The 21216-nt window shown below is 48.1% G+C and overlaps 8 protein-coding genes across 8 annotated transcripts; 4 read left to right on the forward strand and 4 right to left on the reverse strand.

The window, feature by feature from the left end:
* Positions 1-173: 173 nt before the first annotated feature.
* Positions 174-656, forward strand: N7533_009294 (uncharacterized protein; the record flags this gene model as incomplete). The annotated part of the gene is made up of 2 exons (XM_057105944.1): positions 174-289; positions 449-656. 2 exons carry the CDS (start codon positions 174-176, stop codon positions 654-656), a joined length of 324 nt encoding a protein of 107 aa, XP_056957393.1.
* A 784-nt stretch (positions 657-1440) lies between these two features.
* On the forward strand, positions 1441-3203 carry N7533_009295 (uncharacterized protein; the record flags this gene model as incomplete). Its single annotated transcript, XM_057105945.1, has 5 exons — positions 1441-1718; positions 1778-1894; positions 1956-2176; positions 2238-2488; positions 2550-3203. Coding segments are annotated over 5 exons (1521 nt in total), but the record flags the coding sequence as incomplete, so codon positions are not given.
* A 133-nt stretch (positions 3204-3336) lies between these two features.
* N7533_009296 (putative MFS transporter) lies at positions 3337-5175 on the reverse strand (the record flags this gene model as incomplete). The annotated part of the gene is made up of 4 exons (XM_057105946.1): positions 3337-3930; positions 3988-4582; positions 4637-4948; positions 5012-5175. 4 exons carry the CDS (start codon positions 5173-5175, stop codon positions 3337-3339), a joined length of 1665 nt encoding a protein of 554 aa, XP_056957395.1.
* Positions 5176-7454: 2279 nt separating this feature from the next.
* Positions 7455-8491, forward strand: N7533_009297 (putative GPI anchored protein; the record flags this gene model as incomplete). Its single annotated transcript, XM_057105947.1, has 2 exons — positions 7455-8020; positions 8080-8491. 2 exons carry the CDS (start codon positions 7455-7457, stop codon positions 8489-8491), a joined length of 978 nt encoding a protein of 325 aa, XP_056957396.1.
* Positions 8492-9212: 721 nt separating this feature from the next.
* N7533_009298 (uncharacterized protein) lies at positions 9213-10199 on the reverse strand (the record flags this gene model as incomplete). The annotated part of the gene is made up of 3 exons (XM_057105948.1): positions 9213-9463; positions 9562-10032; positions 10196-10199. 3 exons carry the CDS (start codon positions 10197-10199, stop codon positions 9213-9215), a joined length of 726 nt encoding a protein of 241 aa, XP_056957397.1.
* Positions 10200-10909: 710 nt separating this feature from the next.
* N7533_009299 (MFS general substrate transporter) lies at positions 10910-12771 on the forward strand (the record flags this gene model as incomplete). Its single annotated transcript, XM_057105949.1, has 2 exons — positions 10910-11157; positions 11214-12771. 2 exons carry the CDS (start codon positions 10910-10912, stop codon positions 12769-12771), a joined length of 1806 nt encoding a protein of 601 aa, XP_056957398.1.
* Positions 12772-13341: 570 nt separating this feature from the next.
* Positions 13342-15180, reverse strand: N7533_009300 (sugar porter family MFS transporter; the record flags this gene model as incomplete). The annotated part of the gene is made up of 4 exons (XM_057105950.1): positions 13342-14573; positions 14632-14847; positions 14905-15047; positions 15107-15180. The coding sequence occupies 4 exons, from the start codon at positions 15178-15180 to the stop codon at positions 13342-13344; spliced, it is 1665 nt and encodes a 554-aa protein (XP_056957399.1).
* A 3262-nt stretch (positions 15181-18442) lies between these two features.
* N7533_009301 (uncharacterized protein) lies at positions 18443-20972 on the reverse strand (the record flags this gene model as incomplete). The annotated part of the gene is made up of 16 exons (XM_057105951.1): positions 18443-18615; positions 18673-18744; positions 18814-18890; positions 18956-19022; positions 19082-19158; positions 19213-19360; positions 19412-19619; positions 19683-19781; positions 19838-19968; positions 20024-20154; positions 20210-20278; positions 20332-20400; positions 20454-20522; positions 20581-20649; positions 20711-20821; positions 20875-20972. The coding sequence occupies 16 exons, from the start codon at positions 20970-20972 to the stop codon at positions 18443-18445; spliced, it is 1668 nt and encodes a 555-aa protein (XP_056957400.1).
* Positions 20973-21216: the final 244 nt, after the last annotated feature.

The following is a 21216-nucleotide window of genomic DNA, read 5'->3' on the forward strand; positions in this document are numbered from 1 at the left end:
CAGCAGTTCGATTCAATTCGATCGTGCCCGCCCAAGGGGCGGCCCCGCTCAGTTCATTTCTTCAAGAGTTAGTGTTTTTCGAGCTTCCGGTCAAATTTTAAATTGGCCTTGTTTAACCAACTTCTTGCCCCCCGCAATTCAAACACCCACAGATTATCCAAGAGCCTCACATAATGGTCGCTCTTCCTTCCCGGCCTTTTCATTGGCCGGGCGGTATTCCTACCGAGGTCAAAGCGGACCCCAACAACGATATCACACCCGACGAAATCGAGGAGCAGGCCAAAGGGTGGTTACTTTTGTAGAGGTAGGAATAACTTCTACAACATTAGAATATCCTCACCATTGACCGATTGTAGGAAAATTGGATCTCCCGGACAGATGCCAATGTTGAACATCGAGTATGTGATCTAACTGATGTTTAACTATGCGATTTGCTAACTTCTTGTAGTTTGGAAATGAATCTCCCTGTTATTGACATCTTGGAAGAGACAAATGTGCGTGATGAGTTTCCATTCGGGTTTGATGGCGCGAGAGATGGGTGGGAGAAGGATATTGGAATATACGCTCCTGGGTATCTGGAAATGGAGGCTACGGGCATGGAGGCTGACTACGATCATGCTCGATTGGTTGAACCTGACGAGGCCTTCGAAATTTGATCGAGTCTCTACAGAGCGTGATATTGCATATTTGCACTCAACGCTTCTGACCAATTCATACCATGACTACCTAGGTATTCAAGTTGCGATATAATACTTCCAAAGAGCTTGGATGTCTATAATATGATCCATGCATGATGATGACGACTTTATTTACCCACTCTGACCCTTCGTCTAGATCCTTTGTATTATTGGGTACTAGTCTACCAGGATATAGGTCACTCTTCCTAATGCACCGTATATGTACTATTACTAGTAACTATCCTTGCGTAAACAGAAGAAATTAGCATAGATGGATAGCCAATTGTGACCCGGACGTAACTAAGTCAATAAGTATACGGGTACCTGACGAGGGGCCAGGTTTCTGTATAACTTTCTGGAGCATACTGATGGTAGAGTGATATTAACCTTCTTCAGATAGCTAGTATGTTTACTGGTTAATCTCTACTTATGTTCCTCGTAGAAAATGACATTGCTAGGAATACTTTTATAAGCTGCTGTTTACTTGGCGAGTGATGAGATCATTTCTGGGACTGGACTTAATTTCCCTGTTGACGGAGGGAGGTTTTCATCATTCTCCGAGTGAGCCAGCTTCCAAGCTATTGTCGGAGCTTATTGGTCCGGTTACCTCATAGCCGACTCCAAGAGAAGAGAAAAGCGCTGCCATACCTAGGTACCCCGCGCGTCTTATCTCTGTGCTAGGATGTGGGGAAGTAGTAGTATATAATGCCGATCCCCAATTGCGGGGAAAGTAAGCAATCGCCATTTCTTCTTGAATCTAGTTTCTCTACCAAAAACCATGGATCTCGAAAAGGAACTCCCAGATCACACGGAGGAGGCCCAATCTGGTGTCTTCCTCGATGACCGCGAGGAGTATGACTATCTTTTGAGCAAATTTGACAAAGAACGGCGAAACAAGCTCCTGCGAAAGATTGATTGGCGTTTATTGCCGATCCTGTCTCTATTCTATCTCATATCATTCATGGATCGAGCCAATATTGGAAATGCGAAGCTACAGGGCCTCGAGGAAGATTTGAACTTAACTCCCGGCGAGTACAATTGGTATTTCGAGCCATTCTCTGCGCGAATCTGCTTTGAATTGATTCATGTTCTGAAAACAGGGCATTGACGATCTTTTTCTTTCCTTACGGCGCCTTCGAGGTTCCTAGTAACCTTGCATTAAAGTTTACAAAGCCCTCGATATGGATTCCTATTATCATGCTTTCATGGGGCGTAGTGTAAGTCAAAGCTAGTTACCTTCTGGTATCATACTGTTTTCTCATGACTTACCTCACCCAGGATGATGTGCATGGGTTGGGTACAAGATTACTCTGGACTATTAGCGACTCGATTTTTTTTAGGAGTGACCGAGGCTGGCCTATTTCCGGGAGTGACTTATCTTTGCTCCACATGGTATTGTCGCTATGAACTACAATTTCGTATTGCTTTGTTCTATTGCGCGGCCAGTCTCGCAGGTTCTTTCTCTGGTCTTCTGGCGTATGGCATAGGGTTCATGGATGGTAAGATTACTTTCGATGAATTCGTATATATGATCCTCACTGATAAGTCCTTTTTTATCAGGGATTAGAGGCTATAGCGGCTGGCGCTGGATCTTCATCCTGGAGGGTGTTCTTACAATAATCGTCGCTTTAGTCTCACATCCCTTCATATGCGATGACCCGGGATCGTCTGCCTGGCTGACTATAGAAGAAAAGCGATTCATCAGTTTAAGATTGCAATTTGACGGCCACGATAGTGGATACAAAGAATCTGCATTCCAGAAATATCATTTGAAACAAGCTTTTCTGGACACGAAAGTTTATCTCGGCTGCGTAGGGAAATTCCAAGACTGGCAAAGCAATATCGATATTCAGCTAACGCAAGATATTCTAGATATTATTCACGATTGTTTCCTTGGGAACATATGCGTTGTCATTCAGTCTTCCCACAACGATCAAGATCCTTGGCTACACTGCAGCCCAGGCACAACTTATGACTATTCCAGTATACGCATTTGCAAGTATAATGTGTGTGCTCAATGCATGGGTTTCTGACCGTCTGGGCCGTCGATATCATGCTGTTGTGATTCCCTACCTGATTGGAATCATTGGGTTCATTATATGCATAACTGTTGACCCGGAAGAAAAGCCAGGAGTTATCTATCTTGCTATGTTCTTCATTGCAACATCACTATTCCCCACGACTCCCAGTGTTGTTTGCTGGATGTCAAATAACCTATCGGGACAATGGAAGAGGGCAGTCGGAATGGCTCTTACATTCACTGGCGGCAATCTAATTGGAGGTGTTGTTGGATCTAACATCTTTTTGGCCCGAGAGTCTCCAAACTTTCACACGGCATACTACATAATGGTGGCTGTTTTTGGGGCTGGCATTTTCGTCGCCACGTTCAAATTGTGGCTCCTTATTGCGACAAACAAGAAGCGAGGCCGTCTGATCGAAAGCATGCCGGAGGAAAGACTGGCGATATTGGATGAAGATACCAAGTCCCTGGGAGATAAAAGCCCCTTTTTTCGTTATACGCTATAATTTTGGGTGTGTATCGGAAAGAGACAGAGTGATGACATCTGTATGCTTTGATCTAGTTTGGCATAAATCTTCCAGTCCATTATGATTATTTGAGCAACCACGAATCCCGTCTTCTACTCTATAAACATTCCTATTAATTGCGAGCATTCTTTGCCCGTCGCACCCACCGGCTGACACCAGATCCTAGGCCCTTGAGACCACGCTGTTCCAACTCGCGAGCCGCCGCCCCGTCGGCTACACCGTCCGCATCTTCCGCCTGGCGTTTGGGGTCATCAATGACCCGAACCAAGATCTGCATCAGAATCGCAGCAAGGATACTGGCAATCAAGATTCCCACCATCACTAGGTTACTCTTTCGGTACTTTTGACGCCCAGGGGCCGCGTAGTCGCTTGCCCAACCGGAGTAGAGTGCATAGGTGGTCATAATGCTACCACAGTTACCCCATCCAGAGACTACGGCAGATGCAGCAGCCACACCGACTTCGCCGTGTCTCGGCTGGAAGATCTCGGCAGTCCATGTCATAGTGATAGGCACAGTGGGGCCGAGGCCGAAACCGATGATAAGAAGACCACCATAACGAGGCCAGGGGTTCTCATCACTGCCAGCATAACTGGTGAGAAGCAGGCCCAATATTTGAATCAAAACTGGGATAGCAAAGAAAACGGCACGGTGACGATGGAAGCGGTCGGAAAAAGGCGTGACGATAAGAATGGCGATCAAATCCATCTATAGACCAATTAGCTAAACCATAGTCGGAGTGATATCGGGGTAGTGGGTACATACAATCCAGATCGGGGCCGTTAACAGACTGATAACAACACCGCTAAGGTTCGGATTGATTGCTTGGATAATCAGGTTTGCGTAGAGCTGGGTACCAATGCCCACGCCGACAACACCGAAGTACATGACCAGTAGTGGCCAGAGTCTCCAATCCATAAAGACGTGCAGGAGATCCGTCCATGTCCATTGGGTGTTGTGGTACACACGTTTCATGTCGTGATAGTGAACGACAGCATCCTCGCCACTCAATGCTGGAGCAGTATCCGGCAGCCAGCTTAGTAGCTTGTGGCGCTTAGGAATTGGCTCTCCGGGGGGAGTGGGACGGTCTGGCAACCACCAAAGCTGGACGAATCCGAGGGCAATAGTAACAACACCCCAGATGAGAAACATCCACTGGAAGCCAACATAGCCCTTGACGCCATCCATTTTCTGGAAGCCCGCAGAGACTAGACCGACAACAGCAGCGGATACTTGCGAAGCAGTGAAATAATAGCCGATGCGCTTTCCAATACGTGAGGGTGGATAAAAGAGGGTGAGATAGTAGGTCATTCCAGGCCAGAGACCCGCTTCAACGATACCGAGAAGGAGACGCAGCAGGCTAAGTTTAGTCGATTAGCATAGGATCACAGATTCAACGAAAGTTTTCACCTACTAGAAACTCCACTCGGCTTTCATAGCAGTCATACAGGTGCCAATTATACCAACACTGAGCACAATACGGCTCATCCAGACGTGGGGGCTCAAGCGGGTCATGACCAGGTTGGATGGTACATCAAATATGACATAGCCCACATAGAATAGCGCAAGGGCCGTTGAAATCTCGTGGGGGGTAATTTTCAAGACAGTTCCAAGATCGTGGCCCGAAGTCTCATTCATGGTCTGTGCTAGACCAACATTGGAGCGGATGGCCGAACAGAAGAAGTAGAGAACCCAAAATGCAGAAATGATTCGACGATCCAATTTTCTGTAACCTGGTGTTAGAAAAGTAGGTTCGAGAGTACTTCCCCTTGCTGAGATTGTGATTCACCTGTAGATCCGCTCAATATTGGCTACATGGAAGTGGTCTGGATCGAGATCGTCCTCCACTGCTCCGGAGACTTGCGTTTGCTCATGGATGTTCTCAGAGATAGGCTCCTTGTCGCCGATGTCACTGCCATTATCGGCGTACTCGGGGGCGGGTGTAGACGCCATTTTAGATGCAGAGACCAAATCCAAGCGGTCTTCCCATGAAAAAGAATAGTCGAGGACCGAAGCAGGGAATAAGAATGATGCGCGGCTGTGGGACGAATTAGCGGGTGGGCTTTCCGATGGCATGTATAAGTCGGGAACTTTGCCGAGGTCTAAAGATATTCCCGGCGACGCTAAAATAAAAGGGAAAAGTGAAAAAGAAGTATCGCATATACTTACCTTGAGGTGATAGCGCCGGTGGTGTGCGCCCGGACGATTCCGCTTCAACGCAAAAGCTGGCCGGAGAAAAAAAAACAGAGGGCAAAGGCGGAGACCCGTTTGCAGATCTGATAAAAGGAGGGGGGGGTTTGCACACCTGACCTGCTTTGACCCTTCCCGTTGGTGTGAGAAAGATACAAAAACGAGAAGAAAACAGACAAATTATAAAACCAACAAGACTAGCCGCTGAGCGATTGAGTCACGTCGCAGCCCGTGGGAAAAAAACCCTTCCGACTCTCGGCGGGCGACAATTCACGGAGAAGCCTTCCCAACCGGTGACTCTCTCCCACCTGCTCACCGAGGATAACCTTAAATTTTCACCCGCTGAGCTTCGGTCTGAACTTGTGTCACTCCCCGGAAAGGCGGGACTTTGGATCAGGTCACCTTCGAGAGGTTCTAGATCTTTTACTCTGTACCCCAGCCAATTCGCTTGAGCCACAATGGCTTCAAGTTGGTTGCTTTCTTCAATTTCTTTTCTTTTCTTTCCCTTTTCCTTTTTTGTCGTTCCCAATGCCCAGGTGCTCTGTTTAAGCATTCCGTTTGTTGACATTCATTTTTTTTTTTCTCAACAAAAATACAGGGTAGAAGAGTGGTTGAATCCCTTTTCCTAGCATCCAGATCCACATCTAGTGTTATCATTCAAAATAAGAACCACACCGGGAAAGGTTCATCCCATCGGTATTGACAATCCTTTTACATCGATCTATCGCATCGCCGGTTTCGGTGTATCACGTGACTTAATTGATCCCCCTGTCGGCTTATGTAACGTATTTTCTCCAGAAACCTCATAGCATTGATAAAGACACTCCAAATATGAGCGCGATCATGCGTACAGAGTACTCCATAGTATGGCGAGAGATATGATCACAAAAGAATATGTGTATGGATGAGAAACTATCTGAGCTAGAAGGACCTAGATATAGGTGTGTGGACTGACAAAGCCTCTGCAATGGGCCAAACGCTCTGACGTGCGTCCCGGGCCCTGGCGTTTCGCTTCCGGTCTAGGCCACTCATACCTCATGCAGCCACGAAAATTGCCAGATTCTATTCTCGTTGAAATGCCCTGTATCAATAACCAGGTCGGATCCCATGGAATGCGGGTGTCGAGGTGGGGTCCCTGACAAGCTCTGAACCATAGGAGCTCATGCTCGATTTGCGGGGAATGAAATCGACCTACGATCGTACTGGGAGGATCAGCATGGCATTTTCCTACTTCACTAAGAATGGACTTTCATGATTCTCCCTCTGCAGAATTAGCGGTGAGTGGAGATTCTACTAATTACGATGAATTGTACGGACTACTGTGAAGACACTTGAATCTTTAATTGCGCCTTGTGGAGATGTGGCGATTTAGTCTTCGCGATGAGGGTTTTCTCCGAGGCCTTTTCTACAGAGTTGAATTTAATCTATTTTTGGTTTAGTATAGCTCTACCTGCTAAACAGTATAAAATCACACCCCCAATCTGGGCGCTGTTATGCCCCTCGATGGTTACTACTAGTACCTCGTATTCAACTCACGCTAGTTCTCTAGTAAACCCTCAAACAATATCACGAGACTCGCTAGCTCCACGATATTCCTAATAATGCACCAGTCTCCGAATTGCCAAGGTTGCTATGCTGGGCACAAACCAGAAGTCTAGTACCTTGGCAGCCACAAAGTATACCAAGAGGTAACTCAGGGACCAACCAAGGGATGCAGCAGCCCCAGCCCCGTCGCCAGGGCACCAGCGGCTCGAGTGATGCCAAGCATCATGCCTCGTATTTCGCCAACAAGCCCAGCTAAACTTTACAGCCACAGACACTTTCTCTCATCCGCTATTCTATTTTCCCGTCGATACGAGGCGCACCGTGCCAACTCGATTCGCCCGAATAATGGCCCCCTCCGCACTTCTCAGAGCCGCAGGGCCCCTTCAACCTATTTAAACCTCAGCAGGTCTCCAGCGGGATGCGCCTCCGGTCCACTCAAAGAAAAAGGATAATTCCTTCCACAAAAGTGATCCTGAAAACTGAAGCCTGATTCCACAATGATAAATCTCATCGCGAAGCAGGTGGGGCTTGTGCTTCTTCTGACTGGGATTGTGACTGGCGAAGCTCTCAAGAATGAAGAGCGACTCTCTTATAACGCAAGTCGCCGTGAGGCCAGTATGGGTATGCTTTCAACCCGCGATCTTTTTGGCCTCGACAAACGTGCCTGGGAATGCAACCCGGGATACACCGAATGTGCTTACGACTCATCACGTTGCTGTCCAACAACTGGTCGATGTTGCGGAACTGGATACTGTGCCGACTCCGACGAGGTTTGCTGTACCGTCGGAGGAACGTGTCCCAGCGGGTATAACTGTTGTGGCACATCTAACTGCTCTCCTAAGAGTGGTGAATGCTGCAGTGATGGGAGATACTGTCTTGCTGGCTACAAGTGTATGATTCAATTTGGCAAAGGGGTGTGCTGCCCGAAGTCGGGATGTATAGGAAGTGATAATTCAGGGGACGCTTCAAGTGGCTCTTCTGCAACGGAGACGGATACAAAGACACTAACCACTACAACGGCAACTTACCAATACCATTCATATTATTATACTACCTACTATTGGTAAGCCAACCGGTCTCCTCCCTACAAGTGAGGCTGGCAGTTTCTAATATCTCCCATAGGACCTATTGGTACTACTATTGGACCTCTATTGCCCCGTACACAGTGAGGACCGTCACTTCTACCGAGACCACGACTACAACCATTTGGTCTGCATATGCAACCGCCAGCGCAGAAGCAAGCGAGTCTTTCGAGTACTACATCACCGCTAGTCTCACCCCGCCATATTCTGCTACCTCACTGAAGAGCTCCACCGACTCTGTTCCACTTTCGACAGACTCCAGTGATACGACCGGCGCAGCCACTGCCACCGCTGCTGCTACTACCTTGCTACATTCCGGTGGTGATGACACCGGGTCTTCAGGAAACGGAGGCTCTTCTGGTGCAGCTGTTTCGCGATCTGTAGGCGGCTTTGTACCATTTATTGGCGCTATCGCTGCATGTATCGTTGGTGGCTTGGCCTTTGGACTGTGAAGGAGACCAACTTGTTGAAGGAGATATCCTGCCGAGCCTTGGAGAAATCATGTGAATATAATATGTCGATAAGGGGAAGCTTCTATATCCATTTGTCATTCTTCGAATTTCAGTAATCTTGATGAATGGCCAGAGATAAAATCGAACATCAATTTAAACACCATCTCAATAAAGAACCTATAATCTTAAACTTCAAGACTTTAGTCTTCTGATGAGTATTGATCTATATCTAAAATATCTCACTGGGACTAAACACCTTGCTTTCTATAGGATATAGGTAAAGCCTCATATTGTTTTTCGAGCCAAATATAGGTGCCCCGGATTTTCTTCTGAATTAAGCTCGCAGACTGCTAGAGTTGGAGCTCCACACAAACACCCAAAGGGTCTAGCCCCATGCTTGATAGATTACTAAAGATCTCAAATCTGCAAGACATGTTCGATAAAGATAAACTCTAAATTACAGTTGATGAATAATGCGGACATTTTCTATCCAGACTTTAGGGTATGCTCTCATTGGTGGTGTGGTCAATTTCAACTTAGTGTTGCTTAAATTCAAATCGATCGGTCGTGACTTCATAGTAACGGAGATTAACTGCCGGGTGCTACTATATCCAAATTGAACTTGGATTTTAACAATAATTCCCGGTGTATAGTACTATACTGTCGTACTTCTTTGGAAGGTGGATGGCGGAAGGTATCCAGAGGTCGGTCTTCAAACCTTTCAAGCCCTGGAGAGATATTGAAGAAGGAAGAATTTTAGAAGAATGAAGTTTGTAAAGCAGAGGTGCTCGCCTTCAAGGCACTGATCAGTCTCATCACATAGTAACGCGTATGGATTGAAGTAAGCATTGAGGTTCTCGTCGCCGGAAGTGTTAGGCGTGACAGTGATTACCCTGCTCTGAGCGACCACTCTGATCAGGATATTCTCATAGCAGCGCTTCAGTTCGGTCGTCTGGTCTTCTATCAGGCCGCCTTGTCGATTTAAATAAAGTAGTTCAATAAGCCGCTTCGCTTTAGGCATTTTGCCATAGTGACTCATGCACTTTGTACAGCCAGTGCTTCAATCTGACAATCTGTCAAGGCTTCATTAGCCGAAGGTTTGACCTTGTTGTGGTCCTGCTTTGATTGCACCTTGCTAATACGGCGCAGAGAGGTCATCTGATATCCGGCAGTTCTGAAGCGGTAGTAGTCTCCGCACCAATTCTTGAGCTTCTTATCTCCTTTCAAAGCCTTGTGGAAGGCGAGCAAAAGAGTGTCAACAGCTTGGTTGGACCCGGCACAGACCAAGACTTTGATATCCAGGCTTGCGAGGATACGGAGCATGACCAATGTTGGCCGTGTTTTACCTTTCCCTGGCGGGTCTTTTACTAGAAGGATGCCAGCGACGACTTTGAAAACTGACTTCTCAAGTTGGGAGTCACCTAGCGCGTATTTTGCTTGGATGTATTCGATGTGTTCCTTCTTTACGTCAGGGGGGACCTGGAAATCGTACTGGACATTTAACTCGAAGTATAGTAATAGCCATGACCCAGGTGCAAGTACTACAGCTTGAAGTAGTAGTACTACCGACTTTTATCTGGATCCTTGGACCCTTGGAAGACGACCCGGAACTCGAATGTGGCAGCTAGGGCAAATTTTCACATAAACCATATACTAGTACTATAGTACTGATCTCTGTCCTCGATATTTGAGACTTGATCTTACGCATTCTCATCGGAATGCTACGGTATGCCACCCAGCTTATTGGTGATTAAAATTTGGTCATATGGCAGGTTGAATTTTTCAGATGAACAGCTATTGCCGCGACAACCTTTCGGAAAGTCCGCAGAGAAACACGACTTGGCCCGGGTTCTGGCCGCAAGATGTAAGCACTATCGCCGAAAAGGGTAGCGAGCGGCACGATGAGATAAAATCAAATCAATCAGATAACTCGGACCACCAAGGACCAAGTGGATCCCGATTCCTCCTATTGTGTGCGTAATTACACTACCATCTAAAATCTTCATGAGAGTACAGTGGGGCCGGTGAATTCAGACAGGGTCTTTGAATGGCTTCCTCGTCAACCCAAGACTAATTAGGACCCGGCTTGTTTTCCACAAAACATTATCATCCGGTGATCGTCGGCATCGACACCCGAAAATGGTATGGTCAACAACTTAGTTAACCAGTTTTGATTCTGGGCCCATGCTCTAAAATGCCTTTGGGGCGATTTTCTAGGCGAACTACGAGGAAATTTGCGGATTTTGCCGCTCAGATAGTAATATAGCGAGAGCGATGCGTACCGAGACCCGACCGGCTAGCCAGTATTTATCTTGGTCGATCCTTGCCACTTTTTTCACACCAAGCTTTTATTTTCCACTTTGTTCTGCATTGAATTTGAAGCTGAGGGTGTATGATAAACGACGACCCTTTCACACCATGGCCATCAGAAAGCGTTTCATCAACCCCTTCGCAGGTAATGGTTCCGCCAGGAATCAGCCTGCTGTCGATCTTCCTGGTGCCGAGACATCAATCGACCTCAGAAACTCCTTGGACAAATCAAAAGAGGCCGATAGAGTATCATCGGATGAAGAGCTCATCGACGAGAATGCGCAATCTGGTACGCAGAAGGCACAGGCCAGTACTCTAGCCTGGACAAGGAACACGTTGATTGCTGCGTATATTCTGTGAGTAGCATGATAACCTATCCTCCAACTAGCAATGGATAGCTAACAAGTGGAAGTATGTGGGTCGTCAACTTCTTGCAGTACTTCAGCTCCGGAATGCTGGGTGTTTTATCGCCCTACATCTATAGTGATTTTCAGCTACATTCACTTACGGGCCTGACCTCCGTCATTGCATCCTTGATATCCGCTCTGATCAAGTTTCCCTATGCAAAGCTCATGGATATCTGGGGACGACCCCAGGCTTTTGGCCTTAGCGTTGGATCTTTGACTCTCGGTCTTGTTATGATGGCCGCTTGCAAGAATGTCCAAACCTATTGTGCCGCCCAGGTATTCTACCAGATCGGGTTCAGCTGCATAGACTTTTCCATGACCATTTTTGTCGCCGATACAACAGCTCTACGCAATCGCGCGTTCTGGATTGCATACTCTGCCTCTCCATATCTGATCACGCCCTGGATTTATGGCTATGCCTCAGACCAGATCCTCGCACCTGGAGGTATTGGATACAGATGGGGCTTTGGCGTGTTTGCCATCATTATGCCTGTCGTCAGTGCCCCTCTCTGGGCGCTGTGGTCCCATGTCGAAAGAAAAGCCGAACGTATGAACCTGGTGGAGAAAGAAGACATCAGTCGCACCCCGTGGCAGTCAGTTGTTCACTATCTGATCGAGTTTGATGTCATTGGATTGCTCATCGTCTCCACGGGTTTCTCTCTCTTCCTACTGGCCTTCAATCTTTATTCCTACCAGGCAGAAGAGTGGAAATCGCCGATGATAATATGCTTTATAATCTTTGGTTTCCTCTTGATCGTCTCTTTCACTATCTGGGAAAGATACTTTGCCCCAGTGAAGTTTATGCCCTGGGAGCTCATCAAGAATCGTACTGTTTTCTTCACCTTCGCCATGGTCAACTCCTTATACCTGGCCTGGTACATTTGGGATAGCTATTTCTTGTCACTCTTGCAAGTTCTTTTTGACCAAAACGTCCGGGACTCGACATACATCTCCAACATTTATACTATTGGGTCTTGCTTCTGGTGTCTTGTCTTTGGTGCCATTCTCCGCTACAACGGTCGCATCAAGTTGTGGGCAATTTGCTTTGGCGTCCCGCTAACTATTCTGGGAGTCGGACTCATGATCAAATTCCGCCAGCCCAATTCGCACATCGCATACATTGTGATGTGCCAGATCTTCGTTGCTTTTGGCGGAGGTACCCTGGTCATTTGTGAGCAGATGACTGTCATGGCTGTCTCATTACAGCGCAACATTCCCGCTGTACTGGCCATGGAGGGTGTCGTGTCTGGCATTGGCAGTTCGATCGGAGGAACTGTCGCCGTGGCGATGTGGACCGGGATATTCCCGGTCAAATTGAAGGAGCTGCTTCCAGCTTCCGCCCAGTCCGAATTCACTTCGATTTATGGCTCCTTGGCAGTTCAGCAATCGTACGATCGGGGCACGTCTACTAGAACTGCCATTGACCAAGCGTATGGCGAAACACAACGCTTGATGTTGATCACGGCTACTTGTCTCTATCTCATTACGTGGACGTCGTGCTTCTTCTGGAAGAATATTGATGTGAGAAAGATGAAGCAGCAGGTGCATGGGATCCACTTCTGAGTCAATGGGTGCAATGTATAAGTACGGCAGCTGGCCGTAGCATGTCTCACGAAATACGGCCGTTCCTACAAATGCTCTACTAATAATTTCACCTGTGTTGATCATGAACTTCAATTCTGTAATCTTCCAACTTCCATACGGGTCGTATAGAAGATGTCGAGCGTATCGTAAGAGACTTGGTCTCCAACCCGCCCGGACATCATCCATGCAGAAAATATGGTTATGCAAACATGGGTATAAATAAAGAAAAAGCCAACTTGAAGCAAAAAGCCATAAAAAAAGAAGGAAAGAGATACAAGTCCACTGCATCAGTATACCAAGACGGAGCAGCCATAAGGGCTTCAGGAAGGCGATTTCCAGGCCCTGCCCGTTCAAAGAACGAAGCGCCACTGTCGTGATGGGATCAAGTGGATTCCGAGCCAGCAGAAACACGCAATCAGACAAGATATTTTGGTAAGTCTTTCATCGCGAGAAATCAAAAATGTTGATATCCCGTATGACATAGAATAGATCGTTTCATTTTCCATGAAGGTTGGGTGAGGAGGTGTAGCTAAAGCTTGGAATAAAAGCTTAGCTGCTATCAGAAGATGTTCTGTCGGCCTGGTTTTCAACGTGGGCCCCCTTGCCACCCTCCAACGCGCTAGGAGTGAGTGAAGCTTTCTTGGGCTTATCAGAGACGTAGCTGGCACGACGAAGGTGCTCTTCGGTATCCTGGTAGTTGACAAGAAGCTCGCCGTTCTTGCCGTAGCGGTGAGGCTCGTTTCGAGCAACAGATACCAGGCTGAAGATGCTGTTGGTCTTGTGGAAAATGGTGTCCATCTCCTCCAGGGAGCGATACGCGGTCTCGGGGTAGAAGAAGTAAACGACCGGGAAGATAAAAGCGTTGATGACGGCGAAGATGATGTATGTCTTGTATCCAATGGAGTCGAAAGCGACAGGAGTGACCATCACAACCATGAAATTGAAGATCCAGTTACTTGAGGTGGCCAGGGCATTGGCGGGGGCACGAATGCGCAGAGGCACAATTTCAGCAGGGTAAAGCCAAGTCATACCCAACCAACCCCAGGCGAAGAAGGTGTTGAAAACGAATAAGAAAACAGCTGCCGCAATACCCGCCTGGGCATTTCCTTCGAAGCTGGTAGCGATGGCCAAGACAGCCATAGAAATTGACATTCCGGCGGCACCGACCAACATCAAAGACCGTCGGCCAACCTTCTCAATGATGAAGATCGGAAGCAAAGAGGCAAGGAAATATTCAGTTCCATTGCAGGCAGCCAGAATGCGAGACATCAAACCACTCATTCCGATTGACTTCTCGTAGATAGTGGCGGCATAGTAAGTGATGAGATTAATACCAGAAATTTGCTGGAACATCTGGTTGACGTAGGCGAGAACGGTACGATGAAGGTGGCGGTCCTCGTCCATAGTCAATAGGTCACGGAAACTGACCGAATTAGAATCCAAGACAGCATCCTTGATGGCGGCAAATTCAGAGTGGACGTAAGGGTCATCCTCTGGGAGATCTAAAATAGCACCCAGAACCACAATTGCCTCCTCCTCGCGGCCCTTGAGAACCAACCAGCGGGGAGACTCGGGCAACGGCATCACACAGAACAAGATGATCAGGGCGAACACGTTCTGGAAGGCAATTGGGAACCGCCAGGCGACAGAGCTAGGGTCGAGGAAAGAGAATCCGAGATCCATCCAGTAACTGATGGTGATACCACCAGCAATCAGAGAGCCTTCCAGCATAACCAACTGGCCACGGTGGTGAGACTTGCTGCATTCGGACTGCCAAGTAGCTATAATAGACTGTCAATGTCTGTTTGATAAGGAGTGGTGCTTTGGTATATCACTTACGGACAGTGGAAGTGTTCATGCCATTACCAATACCAGTCACAATACGGCCAACGATCAAGTGTGGAAGGCTGTACGCGCAAGCCTGCAACGAAGCACCGATGACCATGATGATTGAACCAACAAAGATGGTCTTGCGACGTCCAAGGTAGTTTCCAATCCAGATACAAAAAATAGCACCGCAGAAACATCCAAGGTTGTAAGAAGCAGTTGTGATACCTGGCTCGGTCAGTATATGGCGCAGACGCAAAATTGGGCTGTGAATAGTCGACCTACCTTGAACGGTGGAACGGGTGCTCTTCTCTGCGGCAGAGAGACCCATCTCTCCGGCCTTTGTAGTATCAATTTGGGGGAATGTAGTGACGAAAGAATTCAAGGTCAAGAGACCTCCCATGACACCTTGGTCATAACCAAAGAGCCTGGCAAGTATTAGTATGGTAGGATACTTGGGGTGAACCAGAAAGTAAATGGAACATACAGGAAATCAAGACCAGCGATGATACTGATCATGATATTCAGGGATGTACCCCGAAGTCCGAAGTATGGTTTCATGGTGACGGATTTCGATTGAACCACACGGTAAGAGATAGAAGCAACGGGTTTATAAATCAACGCGCCAGTCGTGCCCTTATACCAAGCAAAAAAGCCGAATAAATCCAAAAGAGCGCCCAAGCTTGTGGACGGAAATGGAAATATGAAGAGTCGGCGGATGGGGAGGAGGAAAAAAGTGCCAAAAAGATCTGGGAAAGCAGACGGGGTTTATGAACTCCCGGCCAACAGGCGGCGCCCATCGTCACTGAGGGGGAAGGGTCCACTACTGGTATGATTCAAGGTCCGGAAAACCATCAGGATCGAAATTGAAATCTAGCCCAAAGGATCTGGGACAAGCAGGGTCGCATTTGGAGCGCGATACACTGCCGCCGGATTGGGGGAAGACTTGGGAAGCTCCACTTCGTCCCTTCTCCTCCATAGAGGAGGGAGTAGGACTCCGCTCCGGGGAGGACGTCGAATGAGAAATAGTCATCGGTATCAGTCGATGGTCATTTTCGGCACAGGTTCCACCGGGGGAGGTCGGTCGGGTGAGTGTCTTCGCTGCTTGACTTCGGTATCTGCCCGGCACAATTCGCGGGCCGTACCAACCGGTTACCGTACACTGCAGTCAGACAAGGCTGCTTTCAGAGAAGACGTTGAGTGTATGACCGCATCAACGATACAAGGCAGCCCTCGTGCCTCGCGTGGGTGTCGTGATGGTAAAAGTGGGTTGGAATTGTGGACTGCAGTGGTGCGTTTTGGTCCGATGGACCCTCCCCGGATTTCTCCCCAATTTATTTTTTCTCCGCGACCTGTGGAGGTCCCGAATGAGGAAATTGGGATTGAATATGAAAAACTTCAGTCTCTGCCACAAAGCCAGTTCACATATTCGATGGTGGTGCATATTCTACGCTCATACTAGAAATTCAAACGATATTCGGCCTGCCGTGCCAAGTCGGGGACCGAGCAGCGGTATTTTCAGGGATCAACCCGCCCCGACGAACCACATTGTCGGCTTTGGCGCACCAGCGCGAGGGCCGTGGCTTGGCCTCCGAGGCTTGACGAATGCTTTTCCCCGCCCGAGTCATCAAATGACTGACTTGGGTGGGCTCGGAAACTGCTGGCTACTGAACAATTTGCTAAGAGAAACCCTCTCCACCCCCGGCTGAAATCATCAAACCGCACGTAGTCGGCTCCGAGAAGTTAAAGGAAGGACATAAAGATATTAACGGGATGGTTAGGTACTCCCGAGCCCGGAGGCTAAATCCACAGAAAAGGGGAAAAGAGCAGAGAACCCCTCCCCGTAAAAAAACCAAGTTGGGATCGCCGGGACGGTAGTAGGCATGACATCATTATCAGGCACACGACGCTGCGGGCCATCAAGTCACCATTTAACCGTTTCATGGGATATTTTAATGAAAGATTCTATCTTGATGCACTACAGAGTGCAAATTGAATGTTAATTTTATCCCTCCAATAATCGATAGCTTAATTCTCTTAACTTTCTCTATAAGAGCTGATACAACTGAATTGAACTCCGTACCCCGGCCCGGTTTCCCCGTCACTTTAGGCCGATTCGGAATCTGGGGTTACCTCGGGCTTCCCGTTTAGGATAAGCCGACTATCTGCCCGGTCCAACCGTTTTCAATGCGAGCACCCTTCAACAATGCTTTCCTGAAACACATTCCTTGCACAAAAAAAGAACTTCAAATCTGGTACCGATCGGTTGGGAATTTAATTCAATTCAATGCAGGGCCAAAAAGGGAAACCAGCTTCGAGCTCACATTTTCCGTGTGCACAAGTCCAGAGCCGCGCCAATGCCTACCCGATCGGGAGACTCCGTTTCGCAGTGGAGCTCGGCTGCAAAGACCTGTGCGTGATTGTATTGGAGAACCCAAGGCGGGACGTGATCAACAGATTGATTCTACCGTCATCAGTACTGTCAGGGGCAGAGTTTGGGCCTCGCGTTCCTGGCCGTTCCCAAGAAAGACTACATCAGATTAGAGCTCCGGCACAAATCATGTCAGCGCCACATAATGGTTAGGCAAAGTCTAATTGCCCTGAGAGAGATGCATAAGATTATTCAAAGGCGACATCTCAACCCTATCCACCTGTGCAATATCTTAATAAAATATACGGCATATCTTGAGCGGAAGAGAATCATCTTGCTGCCGGCACGCTACGCCAGAACACCTTTTTGATCTCGTAGCCTATACACCCACAATCACCCACAAATGAATGGACTAGTCTAGGCACCGGGTTATTTTTAAGCACCAATCAAACGCATCGACTCTTCATAGCTCACCACCGGATTCAGCATCGCTTGGACCACCTGGGCAGGATACAGCATTATTTCAAGGACCCGTGACCCTTTGGGGAAAAAAAGCGTTCTAGGCCCGGTCAAAGAACTTCAGATCTATACTACTAGTATACAATTTGAACCTTTGCCGTGACATCGGCAACCCCGAAGTCGAATAACCTTCCACTCCGATTTGAGGGATGCCGATGGCGAGTCGCGGAGGATCAGTACTCGGAAACTTACATCTTATCTCGTTGGATCTTGGCCAAGCTTGTCCAAAGTAGTATTTTGTATGGTATTGTCCACATACAGTCGAACCGTCATCGTTGACTTTTCGGGTGCGCAGCGATGCAACCACGATCTGTTCTGCTTCGCCGACCTTTGCTGCGGCAATCCACAGGTTCAATTGGTCACTGTAATACCAGCTATGAGGCCAAGAAATAAGGCATTGGCTTATCTCATAAATCCGATGAATGTCTGGTTGGTCACATAGTCAGTGCACTGAGCTGGGAATCCTTAAGGTAGGATTTGGAACCCTGTTCTCGGTCAGACCCCTTCATTTCTTTCATTGGTAAAGTCTCCGTAACGAGTGCCTTCCACCACCAATGCTTTCTGACACTACCTGAGTGGCAGATTCCTAATCAAACTAGTAGTTGAACACCTTATATTAGAGTATTTTCTTAACAGAAGCAAAGGGCAATGATGATGGTTAAAGATGATCGCGTATCATTAGATTCTTAACCACTCACTAAGTTAGTTTGGTCTTGTCATTTGAAAATAGAAAATAAAAGAGCTTATCCACCAGAGAAGGCCATTTTTCAGAGCTTAACCCGAAGGAAAACCAATCCGTTCACGAATAGAACATGCGATAACCGATCACTTCGATGCACATGCCATTGGTTATTAGCCAACCGGCTATGCAGTCCTCTTCCCTACCCAGATCAAAGCCTTCCTACTGTGCCAATGGCCTAGGTCATCTTTGAATCACCATTGGCCGCCATCTTCGTCGTATCCTCCTCCATTGTTGTCTTCGTGGAGCTCGCCATATCCATGGTTGTCGGGAATTTGGAAGTCTTCGCGAGATTCGCCTTCATTTCCACGGTTATCAGAAGCTTCATTGTCTTCAGGCTCAGGGCATCGTCGAACAGTGTGACCCACTACACATCATTAGTTAGATCTTCACAGTATCCATGGTCATAGAAATTTAGACTTACTGTTGCCACATCGGTTGCACTTGACTTTATTCCAGTTCTTGGGCTCGGGGCAATCACGAGCAGCATGACCCTCTGTGAAAACGCAATAGTTAGCTTCGAACTACTCATTTCCAGCATCTACCGGGCGACAGATATACTTACTTCCATCACAGTTTCGGCAAATCATGTTGTTGGGGTTTGGGGGCTGGTCGCATTCACGAGCGATATGCTCGGTAGAACTGCAGGCTTGTTAGAAGACGGATGCTTGTCTCATCATGTAACCAGGTTCACTCCATAAACTCACCCGCAATTACGGCATGTGCGAGGTTCCCGTGGAGCAGAGTTCGGGCAATCCTTGGCAAAGTGTCCGGCTGTAAATCTGTGAGCATGTGGGTATTGGCAGGAAGAGTTAATTTGGCGTGGATCATACTTTCGTTGCATCGACGGCACTCGACATCATCGGCTGATCGGGGCTCAGGGCATTCCCGGGCTTCATGTTCTTCGGAGCTTTGAAATGGTCAGTATCTAGTGCTCACTGTTGTTAGGATCAGATAAACATACCCGCAATTGCGGCACCCGAATCGACTTTTACGCGGTTGTGGACAATCTCGCACTCGGTGCCCAAGCGAGTCACAGTTGGCGCACTTGATCTCCGTTTTCTCAAACAAGACAGGCTCCTGTTTGCATCCACGCGAACTGTGGCCCATTTCTATAACATTGTCAGTGTGTACGGAAGAAATAGAGCATATAGTTGGCTTACCTCCACAATTACGGCACTTCATCACTTGCCGGTCGTAGGGAAGTCCCGCGTTTTGAAGGCGTTCAAGATTGTCCTCTGGGTTTTCAGGCCAGCGCTCTCGGAGATTGGCGCGCTGAGGCTTGTCGCTGTAATAGAAACCAACAACATATTGGCGGTCCAGTTGTCCTTGCAGATCAATTAAGCTGATGACATCCTCGAGGGGTTTTTCCTATAATTGGGAGGCCCGGTCAGCTGCTTGTCCACACTGCAAGAAAAGTGAGATGTTGATTACCAGGGCGATAAGATAGATCTTGAATTCATCATCCAGCATTTTTTTGCCGATAGTCTGGAAGGTCTCGTCTGGACACGCCTTGGCGTAGATCTGGAGGGCCTGGGTGATAGTGTTAAAAGATCCAGAATTCAAAATGAGCCTAATGGCTTTGTTACCTCTCGGAATTCGCCAATCTCCTTCTCATCACTTGCAGCCTTCATCATCGCCCATGCTTCCTCGGGAAGCTTGTCGGCGACATGGTTAAGATCGAACTTGCGGTTTGCTTTGCAGTCTTTCGACTGGTGGCCTGTGACGCAAGTAAGCATTTCTCATCTTCTGAATAGTCTATAGGAATATTTTACCTTCGGCTTTGCAGTTTCGGCAAATATCCACCGGCTTTTCGGGGCATTCAGCGGCCGGGTGGCCCTCTTGGTTGCAGATACGGCACGCTCCCTTGAAAACGCGAGGCTTGGGACAATCGGACTTGTTGTGACTATGTTCTTTGTTAGATGTGCTAAATGATGGACCTCGAAAGTTCTGAATCGTACCCTTCTTCTCCACAGTTGTAGCATGCGCCCATTGACTTTCGGGGTTGAGGGCAGTCGCTCTTCGAATGGCTATTATGATCAAGTTAGCTTCGGCGTGAGATAATTCAATGACATCGGCTCACCCTTCCTCCCCGCAGTTGTAGCATGCGCCCGTTGCCTTTCGGGGTTGAGGGCAGTCGCTCTTTGAATGGCTAATAGGATGAAGTCAGCTTCGGTGTGAGACAATTCAATGGCAGTGGCTCACCCTTCCTCCCCACAGTTGTAGCATGCCCCGAACGACTTTCGAGGCTGAGGGCAGTCGCTCTTTGAATGCCTGTAGCGTCAATTATTAGCCGGGTAACTTGGTTGACCTATCCACTTGATGCACATACCCTTCCTCGCCGCAGTTGTAGCACGCGCCCATTGACTTCCGGGGCTGGGGGCAGTCGGCCTTGTTGTGACTGTAGAAGCTGTTGTCAACACGGAGTCTGCTTGGGTCGATTCTCTCTCTTCATAGCTTACCCTTCCTCGCCGCAATTAAAGCATGCGCGTCCGCCTCCCCCACCACCTTCGTACCCTCCACCGCCACCCTTGTAGGGACAGTTTCGTGCAAAGTGATTCGGTTCACCACAGCTGTTTCCCTTGATCAGCACATGCCGTTGCCTCGCGATTATTGAACAACTCACCTGCGGCATAGTTTACCATCGGCGTCGAAGTTCCCATGAACGGTCCTGGGCCCATAGTCTTCTTCCTCCGCGTCGTATTGTCGCCCCCTGTCAGACATGATGATTGTCTTTGCTCTTGACGACTTGGTAAGCTGGGTCAGAATCAGTCAGTGATGGAGCCTGTGGACAGCCGTGAAAGCAAACCAGGATAAGAAAAGGGGGAAAGAAGTTGAGGGACGGAAATTGGAGCTCTGCGAGGTGATCATCAAGTGAGACTCTCGGGTATCTGCGCCGTCGTCGAGCGGAGGCAGGAGTGGTGAGAGAGATACTTACCGAGAGAAAGATGAAAAGACCACGAATGTG

Source organism: Penicillium manginii (assembly GCF_028828005.1).
Source record: "Penicillium manginii strain IBT 31320 chromosome Unknown utg000006l:1.0-4164085.0:1.0-4166146.0, whole genome shotgun sequence".
NCBI classification, from domain to species: domain Eukaryota; kingdom Fungi; phylum Ascomycota; class Eurotiomycetes; order Eurotiales; family Aspergillaceae; genus Penicillium; species Penicillium manginii.